The sequence below is a fragment of the Trichechus manatus genome, unplaced genomic scaffold (assembly GCF_000243295.1).
Source record: "Trichechus manatus latirostris isolate Lorelei unplaced genomic scaffold, TriManLat1.0 scaffold00016, whole genome shotgun sequence".
Classification (NCBI taxonomy): domain Eukaryota; kingdom Metazoa; phylum Chordata; class Mammalia; order Sirenia; family Trichechidae; genus Trichechus; species Trichechus manatus.
This window is the reverse complement of record NW_004443952.1, coordinates 26,370,023-26,388,990: the sequence shown is the minus strand read 5'-3', so window position 1 is coordinate 26,388,990 and position 18,968 is coordinate 26,370,023. Positions and strand designations below refer to the sequence as shown.

Genomic DNA, 18,968 nt, shown 5'->3' with positions numbered 1-18,968 from the left:
GCATTTTAACTGGGAAACTGAGATGCCTTGGAGCCTATATCACAACATCTGGGCAGTGACTCTTGCTCTACTAGCCCATCTTCACCGCCTAGCTGCATTCCCCCTACTATTTACAACCTAAGTTACAACAAACCTGTATTTGGCATTTATCAACAACAACAAATTGGACATTTAGTATATATCAGGTAATTTAAATGCATTTCCTCATTTAAACCTCAAAACTATCTTATGAAGTAGGTACTATTATTACTCCGTGAGAAACTGAGGTCAAGCAGCTTGCCCAAGGTCACAGAACCAGAGCTAGGACTCAAATCTAGGTGTGGTAGGCAGACTTCTAAGATGACCCACAATTATCCTTGCTGCGTGGTGGTATTTACAATCCTGTGTTATCCCCTTCTTTTGAGTGTGGCCTGGACCTAGTGACTTGCTTCTGTTGAAAATGAAACAGTAAAAATAATGGGATGTCACTTCTGTGATTAGGTTACAAAAGACTGTGACTTCTGTTTTGTGAGTGGACTCTATTGCCTTCTCCGCTTGCATGCTTTGATGAAGCAAGCTGCCGTGTTTGACAGGCCCACATGGCCTGTTGGATAAGGAACAGAGGCCAGCCAATAGCCAACAAGGAACTGAAGCCCTCAGTCCAACAACCCAGTAACAGCTGAATCCTGCCAACAATCACATGAGTGAGCTTGGAAGTGGATACTTCCTCAGTCAAGCTGACACCTTGATTGCAGCCTGTGAGAAAGCTTGAGCCAGAGGATGCAGCTAAGTTGTGCCCAGATTCCTGAGCCACAGAAACTGTGACATAATAAATGTTGTTTTAAGCCACTAAGTTTTGGGTGATTTGTTAAACAGTAATAGATAATACACCAGGTGAATCTGACTGGCTGCAAAGTCCATGCTCATCACAATTTTATTAGGGCATTTCCCAGTGAGGGAAACTTCCCATCCTCCATTGAATGCCCTCTGCATCCCCTAGGAGAATCCCTGGTTCCACAGAAGTGCTGCTTTTTGTTGTCTCTATACTTAGTCACAGAATCCAGAAGTTCAACTCCTTTTTAGTTCTTTGTTCTTGTAGTATAGGACAGCTGGGCTGAATAGCTGGGTATGCCAAATCCCGGTATCTCAGGGAATGCCCATGGTATTGGGGTCAGGCACCTCTGTTGACTAGGCTGACTGATTACCTTGTTCAAAATCTTCCTTAGGGAATTACCCTAAACTTGGGTAAACACTGGGAAGATCAACCTTCTCCTTTTCCTTCTCCAGGCTCCTAGCCATAGCATTTGGAATGTCACTTTCTCATAGCACCTATTCCAGTGAGAGGAATCAGATGGTAACTAGGCTTGCTTTTGGAGGACATAGATCCAGTCAGATAAACTCTCTGGGCGTGGCAGGCAGAGTGATATGGGGCCAACAGCTTGCAAACACTGAAACATGATCTGGGCTAATAAGGCCTTAAAAAGCTCCTTGTCTAGTGGTGCTCCACCCTGGCTGCATATTAGAATCATCTGGGGAGCTTTTAAAAATAGAATGCCTGAACTCTACCCCCAAACCAATTAAATCAGCATTCAGGGGTTTGGATATGTACATCATACTACGTATGTATCTTCCTGCTTTCTGCTTTGGCCTTTTCCAATTCCTTACATGTGCAAGCATTATCTTGCCAGAAGTCCTCTGCTTAAAATGCCCCTTCCCCCTCCATCCTTCATTCAGTAAATATTTACTGAGTACTTCCTATATACTAGGCACTATTCTAGGCATTGGAGATACAATGGTGGGCGTGAAAAAAAGTCTACAGTATATGAGAACCAGTATATGAGTATATGCTTACTTAGAATTTTTTTTTTTTAAACTTAGTTGCTAATTAAAACTTACTTCGCCCAGTGAGGTCGCTATCAGTCGGAATCGACTCCACGGCAAAGGGTTTTTTTGTTTGTTTGTTTGCCCTGTGGCTTAACCTTTAGCTTGTTAAAGTATTACACCCAAGTGCGGGAGAAAGAAGTGGCAGTCAGCTTCCGTAAAGATTACAGCCTTGGAAACTCTGTGGGGCAGTTGCAGTTCTACTTTGTCCTATAGGGTTGCTATGAGTTGGAATCGACTCGATGGCAATGGGTTTGGTTTGGTTTGGACCCTGGCAGCTGTAAAGACTAGGCTCTTTAAGGGAATCCAATGGAAATTCTTCAATGAAAAGAACCCGTTCTTGGGTGGAAGCCCCGCCCACATAGGAGGAGCAGAGGGCTTCAATTCCCGCCTCACACAGGTGAGCGGAAACCTCTCTTTGAGCTTTAAACTGTATTAGTGGGCGGAGCTGCCTTCTGTCTCGCACATAAAGAAAGCGGAAGGGGACTCCGCCTCCTACGTGCTTGGAGGGGCGGGGTCGGTGGACTGGGCGTGAGTTGATTGGCTAGGGGGCGGGGCGCGCCGGGGTAGCTCCGCTGCAGCGCTAGCTCAGATTCCTGGTGGAGTGACTGGAGGGAGTCCAACTCGCTCCTGCTGCCTCCCAGCGATGGCGCCGCGGTGCCGCGCCCAGTCCCCTGCCTGTCAGCCGGTACCAACCACTCTCCGTAGCTCGCTCAGACGGTGAGAAGTGGGGCCAGTCTGAGGGAGCGGCGGGACGCTGCCTGCGACTGGGACCATGAGGAGCGGCCAGACCTGTGGGGCTGATAGCGGCAGCAGCCGCGGCACCTGCTGAGAGGAAAGGGAGCGGCCCGGTGCGGCGACGCGGCTGGGGCGCAGCGGAGGCTCGCCGGCGCCTCGGCCATGTCGCTGCTCTGCGTCCGCGGTGAGTGCGCTGACTGAGGGGAGGGTGTCGCCGAGGGGGATCCCAGGACGCTTTCCGTGGGCGTCCGGTTACCACCTCTCTCAAACTTCGCTTCCCATCCGTGCCTCGAGGGCCGATTCTATTAACACTCATTTATAAGCTTTTATAGAGTTCTTTCCACTCATTCTTGTTTTTCTCCACACTGCTGCAAGGGACTGTTACCTTTCCATTCCGGTAGCCATGTGACAGTGTTGTCGGCAGCTGGCAGGCCGAGATCCTATTAAACGGTGACCGAGGCTCTCTTCTAGTGAGAGTAGATGAGGTAGGAGACCGCAGATGGTGTCTCTCAATAGTGGGCAGCCTCCCATTCTTTTCTTTCTCCTCCCTCCGTAAAACTACGACAGTAGCAGGTTCTTTTTATCACTCTTTGAACTCGTAGTGGTATAACCATCACATCCCTTTCTTCCACTGTATTTTTTGGCTTGCACTTCTCTCTATTGCTTGTCCTGTCCCCTGCTCCTTCCCTGGAACCCTAGCCTGTAGTCAAGGCTAAGATTATTCTGATACTCGACTCAGAAAGATGTGTTGGCTTCTCTCCTTTCTGAGCAGAGCATAGGAGGTCTCTTTCTGTCTCTCTCTCTCTTTTTTGTTTTTTTTAAACTTCCATCAGAGTAACTCCAGGTGGAGGGGCTTTATTAGAGAACGCTTGACCCATCTGTAGAAGATATGTTAAGGCAAGAGCTTTGGAATTAATTTAAGATGAGGCAAGGTGCATGGGTTAAGCTCCATAGGGTAGGGACTGTTTCTTACTGGTTTTTGTATTCCCAGTGCCTGACATAGTAGAAACTCAATGCTAATGTTGAATGAATGCGAGGACTGTGATTTTAGAGAGTATCTCATCAGAAAAAGCAGGGTTTAGTTTACCACTTGAATTTGATTTTAGAAAATTCAACAGCCTATCATTCTGTGTTCATCAAGATGGGATAAAGTGGCTTGCGAGAGAGAATTTATCCACTAGAGCCTTCTCTAGAGCCTTTTTCTGACACCTTTCACTGGATAGTTAGAGTTAATGTTTCCTTTGGCTTGAGGGATTAGAAATAGTGTTGTTTGTGATCTCTCTGAATTCAGTGTTTCCCCAGCTGCTGGCAAACGGGAACTGCTTTGCTCTGTTCTCTTCCACCCTTTTGTTAAATCTGCATTAATCCAAAATGGATTTGATTATTTCTAGGGATTATGAGACACAGAGAATTTTTCTTTATGGTTGATTTTTCATTAATGAGAATTTTCCTTTGCTTTTAATAAGACATTTTTTCCCAGCAGCTGGGGATCTATCTATTCATTCCTATAGATCCTGCTGTTGAGTAGCAGGATTTGGGAGAGGCTGGGCTTTGCAAGGTCTCTTGGACAGTTCATTAATTCTCTACTGCCACAGAGTATTACAGAGCTAGTCCTTATGAAAGACTCTTTAGGCAGGAACACTTGTAAACCAGAAATTCCTGTTTAATTGAATTGAAAGAACTTTAGAGAAGGGCTGCTACAGTTTTCATTAGTTCTAATATTAGGCAGCTTTCATTGTCTAGAAATTCTACTACTTAGCTAACCTCTTTCGCTTTCAAAGTTACATTAGTCGAATTTCTCTTTGGAACTGGGGGAATGAAGGCTGGCAGATCATTGTCTTTTGAATGGAGATCCTAAAGATTATTAGTTATGGAAACAAGCAGCTACCTTGCATACAAGTATTCATATTAAATGGCAAACTATTCATCCTGCAAAAACTTAGAGAAATGGATAAAAATAAATCTTTCTAAAATCATAATTTCCTGTATTATATTTTGGCAGGAGGAATGGTACTCATATTCTGAAAGCAGCCTTTGTAGTGACAATGTATAACAACTCAATTTCAATTAATATTGGAATAGAATTGAGTTAGAAACTTTTCCCATGTAGACAAAGTTCAAACAGTAGTTAAATTGATGTAGGAACTGTTATTGATTTAATCATCCCCCAGACATCTCATTCAAGAAGTCAATTCCCTCTCTAAACTTTTAATCATGCCTTATTACTTTCAGGTTAAAGACTCAATATTCTGACACCCTGCCCACCTTTTGGAGCCCTGGTGGCGAAGTGGTTAAGAGCTTGCTGCTAACCAAAAGGGGGCGACTTGAATCCACCAGCTGCTCCTTGGAAACCCTATGGGGCAGTTCTACACTGTCCTATAGGGTCGCTATGAGTCACGAATTGACTGGATGGCAGTGGGTTTGGTTTGGTTTGGCCCTCCTTTTTGACTCTATATTCTTGCATATCCTTATACAGACACTTTGCTCTAGCACTAACTTTGCTCATTCTTGCCTCTGCACTATTCAGCACTTCTATCCCTGAAATACTCTTTCCGTATTTTCTGTGTGTCTAAAATATATTCTTCCTTTCCCAGCTTACATTCTGCTTTCTTTGTTGAAAACTTCTTTCACTTCCTCAGTCCACAGTGATCTCTTCTTTCTCCTTTGAATCCTAAAAGCACTGCCTGGTGACTGGTCTAGTATTGTTATGCTTATGGTAACCCAGATGAAGGAGATAATAGCACTGGTCAGATCATATCTGGAATTTTGTGCTCAGTTCAGGGTTATTCTAAGAGCAACATTGAATAACTAGACTGTGTTCAGAGGAGATTGATTAGAATAATGAAGAGTGTAGAAACTATTTGAGGAACATGGGAGGTTTAGTTCTGAGAAGATTTAAGAAAGAGTATCATAATAATAGATAAAAATTGCTTAAAGAACAGCCATGTGGAAGACAAATCATCTTTTTCTGTAGTTCCAGAGGACAGAACTGGGACTAGTGGACCAATGATTGAAAATTGCAGGAAATTAGATTTTAGCTTAACAGACTGAAGAACTTTATAACAATTAGGGTTGTTCTTAACAAATCTAATGGACTACTTATTAGGAAGTTAATTTTTTGAATCACGACACTTTAAGCAGAGATTGAATAGTGGTGACGGTGTTGTAAAAGGGATGTCAAAGTTGGATGGGAGGTTAGACTTGAAGAATTTTAAGAAACCACTCTTTTTTAGAATTTATTTAGGCCTTCTTTAAGTATTCAGGAGCAGCTTCCGCATAATACTGCTATTTTTTGCTTCCATAGGCGCCAGTACTACATTAGCAACTCCAATAAACTAAATCAATGATTTTCTTTTACTTTTGTTGTCTTGGTGTTCACGACTAGTTTCTCCAAATAAATTATAAGCACTTTGAGAATTGGGCCTGTCCATAATATTTCTTTGTAATTCCCACAGTGTTTATAATAGTGCTTAGTTCTTAGTTAAATAGAAGCCCTGGTGGTGCAGTGGTTAGAGTTCAGTTGCTAACCAGAAGGTCAGCAGTTCAAATCCACCAGCAGCTCCTTGGAAACCCTACAGGGCAGTTCTACTCTGTCCTATAGGGTCATTGTGAGTCCAACTCAGTGGAAACGGGTTTGGTTTTTTTTGGTTTTTAGTTAAATAGTAGATCTCTAGATTTTTTTCCCCTGAGTTTGAACCTAATTTGAACCACCTAATTTGAAGTGGTTACATTTAACTTGTTTTAAAAAAAAAAAAAAATTTTTTTTTTTTTGGAATTTTAAAAGCAATATGTGGTAATATATTGCTAAATATAGCAATATATATGTTAATTTTAGAAAAGTAAAAATGTAGGAAAGTATAAAAAAGAGAATAAAATTGTCATAGTCTCACCACCCACAAAAACCATTGTTAACATTTTTATTCATTGCTTTTGTTAATTTGTTTTGTTCGTATTATGAAGTTAGTATGTATGGATGGTAAGAAATTCAAGCAGTTTAGGGTGTAAAGTGAAAAGGAAAAAATTCTCCTGTCCCTGTTCCACTATTCTCACTTACCAGAGGTAATTATTCTTTACTGATTTTTGTATATGCTTCTAGAAATTTTCATTGCATATGAATATATAGATTCCACAATTAAATGTACACAATATTTCTCATCTTAAAAAAAAAACTTAATGATATATTATGGAATATTTTTCTGTCAGCTCATTTGGATCTACATCATTCTTTTTAATGGTTGCAGACTATTCCTTATAAGAGTGTACATAATTTAACCAATTTCATTTTGACACACATTCAGGATTTTTTTCTTTTTGTTATTACAAAAATGGTACAGTGAATATCCTTGTAAATAGATTTTTCTTGTATGTTTGGGAATCACCAGTCAGCTTTCCACCTGGACTTTCTGTGTGGTTTGCTTATTGCTATTTTCTTTGACATAATAGTTATACTCAGCTGGACCCATATAGCAAAAACAAATGCCCCAGCGTCTCTCAGATCAGCATTCTTTATTAGAGTCAAGTTCTTCACCAATAGACAATATTTTATGCCTACCAGGAAGACCGAAGACCTCTGCTCTTGTAAGTTTGACCCATGGTTTCCATGTTTTTTTTCTTTTTCTTTGTATTTTTTTAAAAACAATTATTTTTTTATATTGAACATGCATTGCTTGTGTTTTTAAAACAGAACACTAGTGATCGGAACTGAATCAAGTAATTTGCTCTTAAAAAAGCTTATTGTGATTCATCATTACTAATCAGCCTTCTAATTAACTGGGTACTACTGGGCAACTTAGAAGGTAAATTCTGATGGCTCAAGTATTTATAGGACACTTAAGACACATTGTGGGTTGAGTCTAGCCCAGGAAGATATATTTTGGTTTACTGCTACTACGTAAAGTAGGAATGGTAATGCTTTTAGAGTTTTCAGTCCTAAGGATAGATTGGTCAAGTACTTTCTTCTCATCTTATTTTTCTCCAAAGTTACTGTCATCTGCCTAAGCTAATTCTTTGCTGCTGGGTTTCTATCACGTCACAGTTCTAGTAGTCCCTGCCCTTACAGAGTGGCTACTGGGTTCCTTTCACTAGCTGTGGCATCAGGAAGTTAGTAATTGTGCCTTGTCTGAGTCAGGCAGCAGTAAAGGGGGAGAGGACTAATTTCCTTTGTTATGGCTATTGTCATAAACTGTTTTCTTCCTTATAAGCCGTATGTTACATAGTTTCTTAGTTTCTAAAAGTGCGGTTTCTGAAAGTTGGACTCTTTAGGCCAATTTGATGTTTTGAATTTTATCCTGCTTTACCTGTGCTGGGTATTTCAAACTTTGCTATGTGAGTTTGTTTAAAGTTTGGGCTGTCTATTATTAATAAATATTTGTTGAGTACCTTCTCTGTGCCTGTTTATGATACAAATCTATATAGCAGATAAAAGCCCATGGAATCTAGATAGGTTTTAAAATGTCTCCTTATATAAACCAGTTGCTGTCAAGTTGTTTCTAACTCATGGCGACCCCATGTATTTCAGAGTAGAACTGCACTTCATAGGGTTTTCAATGACTGATCTTTTGGAAGTAGTCACCAGACCTTTCTTCTGAGGTGCCTTTGGGTGGATTTGAACTGTCAGTCTTTAGGTTAGTAGCTGAGCGCTTAGTCATTTGCACCACCCAGGGAACCCAAAGAATCCATGAGGACTATTAGGTCTGATTTGGGATTAACAGTATAAGTTTAAGTTTCTGCTGGAATAGGGAAATACTGAACTTTGTTAATTTTTAAAGCAAGCTTCTTTAAGTTCGGGTGTTTTATGCATACCTTGTAATGAACTGTTTTTATTAAAGCTCAGAGAAAATTTGCTGTTCGTATATTTTTAAAAAACTTTTAAATTGGCCTATAACATATATACAGAAAAACACACAAATTTTAGGTGTGTGGCTCACTGAATTATCATAAAGTGAACACACTCATGTGACCACTACCCAGGGCAAGAACACCCTTAGAAGCCCACCTGATCCCTCCTCCTAATCATTACCCCCTCCCTCATTCCCAAAGGTAACCACTATCCTGACTCCAGCAGCATAGATTAGTTTTACCTGTTTTAAAACTTTTTATAAATGGAATTCTACAGTATTTATCCCTTTGGGGTTGGCTTTTTTTTTTTTTTTAACGTTATGTTTGTCAGATGCTTCCACTTGATACATGTAGCAGTAGTTCATTGATTTTCATTGCTATGTAGTATTCCACTGGATGAGTATACCACAGTTTAGTAACCTTTGCTAGACATTTGCTTTTTCCATCTTGGGCTATAATTTATAATACTACTTTAAGCATTCTTGTACTTTTGTGTCTTTTGGTCCTGTCTAATATGTATTTTTGGTATATATTTTTTTTTTGGGTATATATTTATACACATACACAAGTGATTAAAATTTCTGAATCATAGATTAGATTATATGTATATTCAATTCTGTTGGTAATGAAAAAAGTTTTTCAAAATTTTATCAATTCACACCCCTTGATAATTGTATTTTTAATATTCCTTTTTTTTTTTTTTTTAAAGAGAATTGAATGGCCCTCAGTTCTTAGCATTTGGCCAGGGTATCAAACCACTTTGTGGGCAGTAATATAATCCTTTTTATGTGTTAATCTGCAGGCTTGATAATGTCTTTTTTTAATGACCTGAAGAGATCCACTTATGCTCAAAATGATTTCTCATATTTAAGATTAAAATTTGTGAGCATCATTTTATTCAGAGGAATATGGAGTGGATATTTATGATGCTGAACAAAGATAATAGCCCAGTCCTTGAACTTAGTGACATTACATACTTTTTAAAAGAAATATTGTTTTTCTAAAGAGGAAAGTTATCACTGTAATTCATTCAGCAACCATTTATCAGCTTTATATATGTCAGACACCAGTAGGCACACTAGGAATATAGTGGCAAAGAAGACAGATATGGTCCCTGCCTTCACACAGCTTGATCAGTAATACAGGCCTAATAAAAACAAGTTCAAAATATGGAAAACAAAACAAAAAATAAAAAACAAAATCACTTATAATTTCATCCCTAGATATTACTGTTAATGTTTCATTTTTTTAAGCTTTTGAATTATGGAGAATTTAAAACACATCGCAGTGCAGTGAATTAATTAATATGGCCCTTCTAGCCATAGTCTTTGTAACTCCAACACAATGATTGGGTAGGACTGTGCAAGTAGTCTGTCAGTTTGTTGTACTGTGGTGGCTTGTGTGTTGCTGTGATATTGGAAGCTTTGCCACTGGTATTTCAAATACCGGCAGGGTCACCCTTGTTGGATAGCAAAGCTTCCAGACTAAGACAGACTAAGAAGAGGGACCTGGCAGTCTACTTCTAAAAAAAACTGGCCAATGAAAACCTTGTGAATAGCAGTGGAACATTGTCTGATACAGTGCTGGAAGATGAGCCCATCAGGTTGGAAGACACTCAAATACGACTGGGGAAGAGCTGCCTCCTCAAAGTAGAGTCAACCTTAATGACGTGGATAGAGTCAAGATTTTGGCACAACTCAACATGAGAAGAAACAGCTGAAAACATCCATTAATAATCAGAACTGGACTGTACGAAGTATGAATCTGGGAAAATTGGAAGTCATTAGAAAATGAAATGGAATGCATAAAGATTGATATCCTAGGCATTAGTAAGCTGAAATGGACTGGTGTTGGCCATTTTGAATCAGACAATCATATGGTCTGCTATGCCGGGAATGACAGATTTGAAGTGCCATGGTGTTGCATTCATTGTCAAAAAAAAAAAAAAAAATTTCAAGACCTATCCTGAAGTACAACACTGTCAGCGATAGGGTAATATCCATACACCTACAAGGAAGACCAGTTAATACGACTATTATTCAAATTTATGTACCAACCACTAATGCCAAAGATGAGGAAATTGAAGATTTTTATTAACTTCTGCTGTCTGAAATTGATCAAGCATGCAATCAGGATGCATTAATAATTACTGGTGATTGGAATGTGAAAGTTGGAAATGAAGAAGGATTGGTAGTTGTAAAGTAAAGCCTTAGTGATAGAAATGACACTGGAGATTGCATGATAGAATTTTGCAAGGCCAATGACTTCTTCATTGCAAATACTTTTTTTCAAAAACATAAACGGTGACTATACATGCGGACCTCACCAGATGGAAAACACAGGAACCAAGTCAACTACATCTGTGGAAAGAGACGATGGAAAAGCTCCATATCATCAGTCAGAACAAGGCCAGGGGCCAACTGAGGAACAGACCATCAATTGCTCATATGAAAGTTCAAGTTGAAACTGAAGAAAATTAAGACAAGTCCACGAGAACCAAAATATGACCTTGAGTATGTCCCACCTGAATTTGGAGCTCATGTTAAGAACAGATTTGATGCACTGAACACTAATGACTGAAGACCAGACGAGTTGTGGGAAGACATCAAGGACATCATATATGAAGAAAGCAAAAGGTCATTAAAAAGACAGGAAAGAAAGAATAGACCAAAATGGATGTCAGAAGAGACTCTGAAACTTGCTCTTGAACGTTGGGTAGATAAAGCAAACAAAAGAAATGATGAGTAAAAGAGCTGAACAGAAGATTTCAAAGGGCAGCTTGAGAAGACAAAGTAAAATATTATAATGAAATGTGCAAAGACTTTGAGTTAGAAAACCAAAAGGAAAGAACATACTCAGCATTTCTCAAGCTGAAAGAACTGAAGAAAAAATTCAAGCCTCAAGTTGCAATTTTGAAGGCTTATGTAGGCAAAATATTGAATGATGCAGGAAGCATCAAAAGCAGGTGGAAGGAATATACAGAGTCACTGTACCAAAAAGAATTAATTGCTCAACATTCAGTCGTTTCAGGAAGTAGCACATGATCAAGAACCGATAGCACTGAAGGAAGAAGTCCAAACTGCACTGAAGGCAATGGTGAAAAACCATACCAGTTGAGATGTTTCAACAAACAGATGCAAGCGCTCACTCATCTATGCCAAGAAATTTGGAAGACAGCTACCTGGCCAACTGACTGGAAGAGATCCATATTTGTGCCCATTCCAAAGAAAGGTGATTCAACAGAATGTAGAAATACTGAACAATGTCATTAATATCATAAACAAGTAAAATTTTGCTGAAGATAATTCAAAAGCAGTTGCAGTAGTACATCGACAGGGAACTGCCAGAAATTCAAGCCAGATTCTGAAGAGGACGTAGAACAAAGTATATCACTGCTGATGTCAGATGGATCTTGACTGAAAGCAGAGAATACGAAAAAGATGATTACCTGTGTTTTATTGACTCTGCAAAGGCATTCAACTGTATGGATCGTAACAAATTATGGGTAACATTGTGAAAATGGAAATTCTAGAACACTTAATTGTGCTCATGCAGAACCTGTACATAGACCAAGAGGCAGTCGTTCAAACAGAACAAGGGGACACTGAGTGGTTTAAAATCAGGAAAGGCACGTGTCAGGGTTGTATCCTTTCACCATACTTATTCCATCTCTATGTTGAACCAATAATCTGAGAAACTGGAGTATATGAAGAATGCAGCATCAGGATTGGAGGAAGACTCATTAACAAACTGCGATATGCAGATGACACAACTTTGCTGAAAGTGAAGTGGACTTGATGCACTTACTGATGAAGATCAAAGACTACAGTGTTCAGTATGGATTACACCTCAAGGTAAAGAAAACAAAAATCTTCACAACTGGACCAATAAGCAACATCATGATCAACGGAGAAAATACTGAATTTGTCAAGGATTTCATTTTACTTGGATCCACAATCAATGCCCATGGAAACAACAGTCAAGAAATCATACGATGTATTGCATTGGACAAATCTGCTGCAAACCAAAAAAAACCTAAACCCGTTGCTGTCGAGTCAATTCTGGTTGCGAACGACCTCTTCAAAGTGTTAAAAAGCAAAGATGTCTCTTTGAGGACCAAGGTGCGCCTGACCCAAGCCATGGCGTTTTCAATCGCCTTATGCATGTGAAAGCATGTGAATAAGGAAGATGGAAGAAGAATGAATGCCTTTGAATTATGGTGTTGGTGAAGAATATACCATGGACTGCAAGAAGAATGAACAAATCTGTTTTGGTAGAAGTGTAGCCAGAATGCTCCTCAGAAGTGAGAATGGCGAGACTTCTTCTCTTGTGTTTTGGACATGTTATCAGGAGGGACCAGTCCTAGAGAAGGACATCACTCTTGGTAAAGTAGAGGGTCATTGAAAAAGAGGAAGACCCTCCAAAAGATGGATTGACACAGTGGTTGCAACAGTGGGTTCAAACATAGCAACGATTGTGAGGATGGCACAGGACTGGGCAATGTTTCGATCTGTTATACATAGGGTTGCTGTGAGTCAGAACCTACTGGATGGCACCTAACAACAGTTTGCAATGGGTGATTAGAAAAGGCCTCCCTGATGTGAGGACATTTAAGCTAAAACCTGAAGGGTGAGAAGAAGTTAATTGGTAGACAATTGGTGATGAGGTTGGGAAAAACTTTCTAGGTAGAGGAAATGGCCTTGTTAGAAGGCCCTGTGTGCAGGAAGGGATAATAATGTTCCAGGAAGTAAAGGAAGGTCTAAAGTCTATAGCAGAGGCAAGAGAGTAAAGTCAGAGAAGTTGAAAAGCAGGGGCCAGATGAGGCAGAGTTTTAGGCCATGGTAGAAAGTTTAAATTTTATTCTGTTTGCAGTGTGAAATCATTGAGGGATTTAAGTAAGGAAATGCTATGAACTGATTTACATTTTTAAAAGATGATTGATGGAGAATGGGTGTAGAATATATTGGAGAGAGCAAGAATGAATATGGGAGACTAAGTAGTAATCTATTTCCATAGACCAGGTGATATATGGGGATGACTTCGAGTACTTGGTTAATGAAATTTGAGACGGAGAGTAGTGAATGGATTTGAGCACTATTTAGTAGGTGAATTGGTAGGACTTGATTGGTTGGAAATGGAGAGTGATGTAGAAAGGGTCCTCAAGAGTTGATTCACAGGTTTCTGGCTTGAGCAGCTGAGTGAATGGCACTGCTAGTTACTGAGATACTAAAGACTGAATGAAAGAACAGTCTTGGTGGGAAGATAGATCAAGAGTTTAGCTTTAGAAATATTAAGTTTGAAAAGCCTGGAGTTTGGGGCTTAGAAGATTAGTCTGGAGATGGGCATCTGGAAATTGCAACTATAGAGATGGTATTTTAAAAAATAGGAGTAGATTTGATCATCTAGGGAGAGAATATAAAGGGAGAAGAGGACATGGGAGCAAGCTCCGGGAGATGCCAGTATCTGAGAGGTTGGGTAGAAGAGGAGGAAGTGGTAGCAAAGGAGACTGAAACGGAGAAACCAAATATGCAGCACACAAATCAGTAGAGTGTGGGTCATGAGAGTCAAGAGAAGAGTGTATTTCAAAGAGCAAGTTGTCAGCTGGGCCAGTAGAGTAAGATGAGAATTGAAGTGTCCATTGGATTTGGAAGCATGGAGATCACTGATGGCCTTGTCTAGGGTGGTGGGAGTAGCAGCTAGACTGGAGTGGTTAAAGGGTCAATAGGAGATGGGGAAGTAGCAATAAATATGTGTGAAAATTCTGTTACAGCACTTGTTCCATATTTGGTTTATATGCCTGCTTCTGTGCTATACTCTGAGTTCTTTGAGGGCAAGGGTGACATCATATTTACTTTTCTGACCTCCTTGAAGTCTGTTGTAGTGCCTGGATACATAATTGGCCCTCAGTAAAATGTTGAATGAATAAATAAACACCTTGTAGTTTCCACAACATGTTATTTCTATTTTACTTTGTAGTATTAATTTCACTCTTTCAAATCCACTTATTTATTATAAAAATTTCTCCTTTTGATCATCACCAGCCTCATTTATTTTACTTTTTGGTTGTCAGACTTCACTAAGAAAAATTTGGCATGTCCGTTAAATTTTTTTTGGAACATTTTTTTTTTTTTTCTTTTTTCCTCCTTTAGACTGTGAATGGGCTTTCACTGTTAAAGAGGTATGTATTTGTCATAAATCAATCTATTCTACATTTGTGTAGATTTTCTTTTTAGCCTTCATTTTTTTCTGAAGCCTGAAAGGGCAGGAAATGAAGGAGTTTTTACACTTATATCCATAAATATTCTCTTCCCTTCTGAGAAATTTGGCAGATTCTTTTTTTTTTTTTTTTCTCTTTTAAGTTGTTTTCTGTATAGCCTCTGTGGAAATATTTAATGAGTACTTTTAGCAGCACAGTCATTCCCTTTTCATAGTAACTAGTTTCTCCAGCCACCACTTCTCTGTCAGTTTGTCATACTGTGGTGGCTTGCATGTTGCTGTAATGTTGGAAGCTATGCCACTGGTATTTCAAATACCAGCAGGGCCACTCATGGTGGACAGGCTATTTAAGCATATGAAAACAAAACTTAACAAGAAGCTAGGGCACAGTAAGCAAACATAAAATAAATAAATATAATAACTTATTGATGACTCGGAGACAAAAGTCAATATCAAATCACATAAAGAGGTAGACCACAATGGCTTCAGCAAACTCCCAAAACAAAGAAGCAAGAAACACGCCTGAGAAAGAGAAGCTCTTGGCATTAGCAGAGGTAGAATTCAAAAGATTAATATACAGAGCTCTTCAGGAGATCAGGCAAAACACAGACCAAGCTGAGGAACACACACAAGAAGCAACAGAGGAACTTAAGAAGGGTATACAAGAGCATAATGACGAATTTAACAGGCTGCAAGAATCCATAGAAAGACAGCAAACAGAAATCCAAAAGATTAACAATAAAATTTCAGAATTAGACAATAGAGAGCAGAACTGAGGCAATGGAAGTCAGAATTAGTGAGATTGAAGATATAGCACTTGACACCAACTTATCTGAGGAAAAATCAGATAAAAGAATTTTAAAAAATGAAGAAACCCTAAGAATTATGTGGGACTCTATCAAGAGGAATAACCTACGAGTGATTGGAATACTAGAACAAGGGAGGATAACAGAAAATATAGAGAGAATTGTTGAAGATTTGTTGGCAGAAAACTTTCCTGATATCATGAAAGACGAGAAGATACCTATCCAGGAAGCTCATCGAACACCGCACAGGGTAGATCCCAAAAGGAAGTCACCAAGACATGTTATAATTAAACTTGCCAAAGCCAAGAATTATATATCCAGCAAAACTGTCTCTCAGATATGATGGCACAATCAGGGCATTTCCAGATGAACAGAAGTTAAGGGAATTTGTAAAAACCAAATCAAAATTATAAGAAGTACTAAAGCAAGTCCTCTGGTTAGAAAATCAATAATATCAGATAACAACCTAAGACTGGAACACAGGACAGAACAACCAAGTATCAACACAGATAGGGAAGTCACAAAAGTAAATCAAATCTAAAACACCAAAAATAGGGAAACAGAGACGTCAATATGTAAAAGATGACAACGTTAAAACAAAAAAAGAGGGACTGAGTAATGTAGTCATAGAACTTTCGTATGGTGAGGAAGTCAAGGCGATATCAAGAAATAAAAGATTGGTTTAAACTTAGAAAAATGGAGGTAAATATTAAGGTAACCACAAAGGAAACTAACAATCTGATACATCAAAAGAAAAAAGAAAAACATAAAGACTCTAGCAAATACAAAATCAACAACAATGAAAAAGATGAGAAGAAAATACATAAAGAAAAATGATTCAGCACAGAAATTGAAGTGTAACAAAGAAACTGTCAACAACACACACACACACACAATACATCAAAATAACACAGCACTAAACTCATGCCTATCAATAATCATGCTGAATGTAAATGGACTAAATACGCAGATAAAGAGACAGAGAGTGGCAGAATGGATTAAAAAAAAAAAAAAACGATCCATCTATATGCTGCCTACAAGAGACACCTTAGACTCAAAGACAGAAACAAACTAAAACTTAAAGGATGGAAAACAATATATCAAGCAAACAACAGTCCAAAAAGAGCGGGAGTGGCAATGCTAATCTCTGACAAAATAGACTTTAAAGCAAAATCGGCTACAAAGGATAAGGAAGGACACTATACAATGATTGAAGGGTCAGTACACCAGGAGGACATAACCATAATAAATATGCACCCAACGACGGCTCCAAAATACATAAAACAAACTTTAACAGCATTGAAAAGAGAAATAGACAGCTCCACAGTAATAGTAGGAGACTTCAACATACCGCCTTCAGTGAAGGATAGAGCATCTGGAAAGAAGCTCAACAAAGACATGGAAGATCTAAATGCTACAATCAAACAACTTGATCTCATAGACATATGCAGGACACTCCACCCAGCAGCAGCCAAGTATACTTTCTTTTCTAACACACATGGAACATTCTCCAGAATAGACCAAGTATTAGGCCACAAAGCAAGCCTTAACAGAATCCAAAGCATTGAAATATTAACAAAGCATCTTTTCTAACCATAAAGCCATAAAAGTAGAAATCAATCACAGAAACAGCAAGGAAAAAAAAAATCTAATACATGGAAACTGAACAACACCTTGCTCAAAAACTACTGGGGTATAGAAGAAATCAAGGATGGAATAAAGAAATCCACAGAATCAAATGAGAATGAAAACACATCCTGTCAGAACCTTTGGGACACAGCAGTGCTCACAGGTCAAATTATATCAACAAATGTACACATCCAAAAAGAAGAAAGGGCCAAAATCAAAACATTAATTCTACAAGTCAAACAAATAGCAGCAAAAGAAGCCCTCGGGCGCCAGAAGAAAGGAAATAATAAAAATTAGAGCAGAAATAACTGAAATAGAGAATAGAAAAACAATTGAAAGAGTTAAGAAGACCAAAAGCTCATTCTTTGAAAAGATCAACATTAGCCAAACTGACAAAGGAAAAACAGGAGAAGAAGCAAATAAGGAATGAGATGGTTGATATCACAACTGTCGCAGCGGCGACAGTTGTCGGGGCGGCGGAGACAGTAACCAATTCCACAACTCTTACAGAGAAGTGGGGCCAGGAGGGTCACTCTGAGGAGTCGAACCCAGCTTCAGTCCCAGGAGTTTATTTTATAGTCAGTACAGCAAACAGTGAAGCAAGTAACAGAACAATGGGCTTTTGGTGAATAACAATAAGTTTTGGGCAAGGGAGGAGGAATTCAGGTAAACAAGCCAATCAGTAACGGGTTTGGAAAAACAAGTTGTGACAAGTCTCAACATGTTGGGGACATGCAGCATAGAGGCCTTTATACATCCATATTTTAATGGCACATATCCCCACACACAACAGACCCAATTGAAATGAAAAGAATCATAACAGAATACTATGAAAAACTGTACTGTAACAAATTTGAAAACCTAGAGGAAATGGACAAATTTCTAGAAACACACTGCCTACCTAAACTAACGCAAACCGAGGTAGAACAACTAAATAAACCTATAACAAAAGAAGATATTGAGGAGGTAATTAAAAAACTCCCAACAACAACAACAAAAAGCCCTGACCCTGATGGCTTCACTGGAGAATTCTACCAAACTTTCAGAGAAGAGTTAACACCACTACTACTAAAGGTATTTCCGATTATAGAAAAGGATGGAATACTCTCAAACTCATTCATGAAGCCAGCATAACCCTGATACCAAAGACACCACAAAAAAAGAAAATTACAGACCAATATCCCTCACGAACATTGACACAAAAATCCCCTCAACAAAATTCTAGCCAATAGAATTCAACAACATATCAAAAAAATAATTCACCACGACCAAGTAAGATTTATACCAGGTATGCAGGGATAGTTCAACATTAGAAAAACAATCAATGTAATCCATCACATAAATAAAACAAAAGATAAGAACCACATAATCTTATCGATTGATGCAGAAAAGGCGTTTGACAAAATCCAACACCCAATCATGATAAAAACTCTCAATAAAATAGGAATAGAAGGGAAATTCTTCAACATAATAAAGGACATTTATACAAAGCCAACAGCCAGCATCATCCTAAATGGAAAGAGTCTGAAAGCACTCCTCCTGAGAACGGGAACCAGACAAGGATGCCCTTTATCACCACTGTTATTCCGTATTGTGCTGGAGGTCCTAGACAGAGCAATAAAGCAAGAAAAAGAAATAAAGGGCACCCAAATTGGTAAGGAAGAAGTAAAAGTATCCCTGTTTGCAGATGGTATGATCTTATACACAGAAAACCCCAAAGAATCCACAAGAAAACTACTGGAATTAGAAAAAGATTTCAGTAAAGTAGCAGGATACAAGAGAAACATACAAAAATCAGTTGGATTCCTCTACACCAACAAAGAGAACTTCAAAGAGGAAATCACCAAATCAATACCATTTACAGTAGCCCCCAAGAAGATA

At 38.8% G+C, this 18,968-nt stretch overlaps 1 protein-coding gene across 1 annotated transcript in view; it reads left to right on the top strand.

The window, feature by feature from the left end:
• The first annotated feature begins 2,654 nt into the window (after nucleotides 1-2,654).
• Nucleotides 2,655-18,968, top strand: part of UNC13B (unc-13 homolog B) — a 184,723-nt gene continuing 168,409 nt past the window's right edge. Inside the window, exon 1 of the mRNA XM_004372297.2 lies at nucleotides 2,655-2,782. Coding sequence (XP_004372354.1) covers nucleotides 2,761-2,782 — 22 coding nt within the window. The 5' untranslated portion in view covers nucleotides 2,655-2,760. The remainder of the gene's footprint in view (nucleotides 2,783-18,968) is intronic.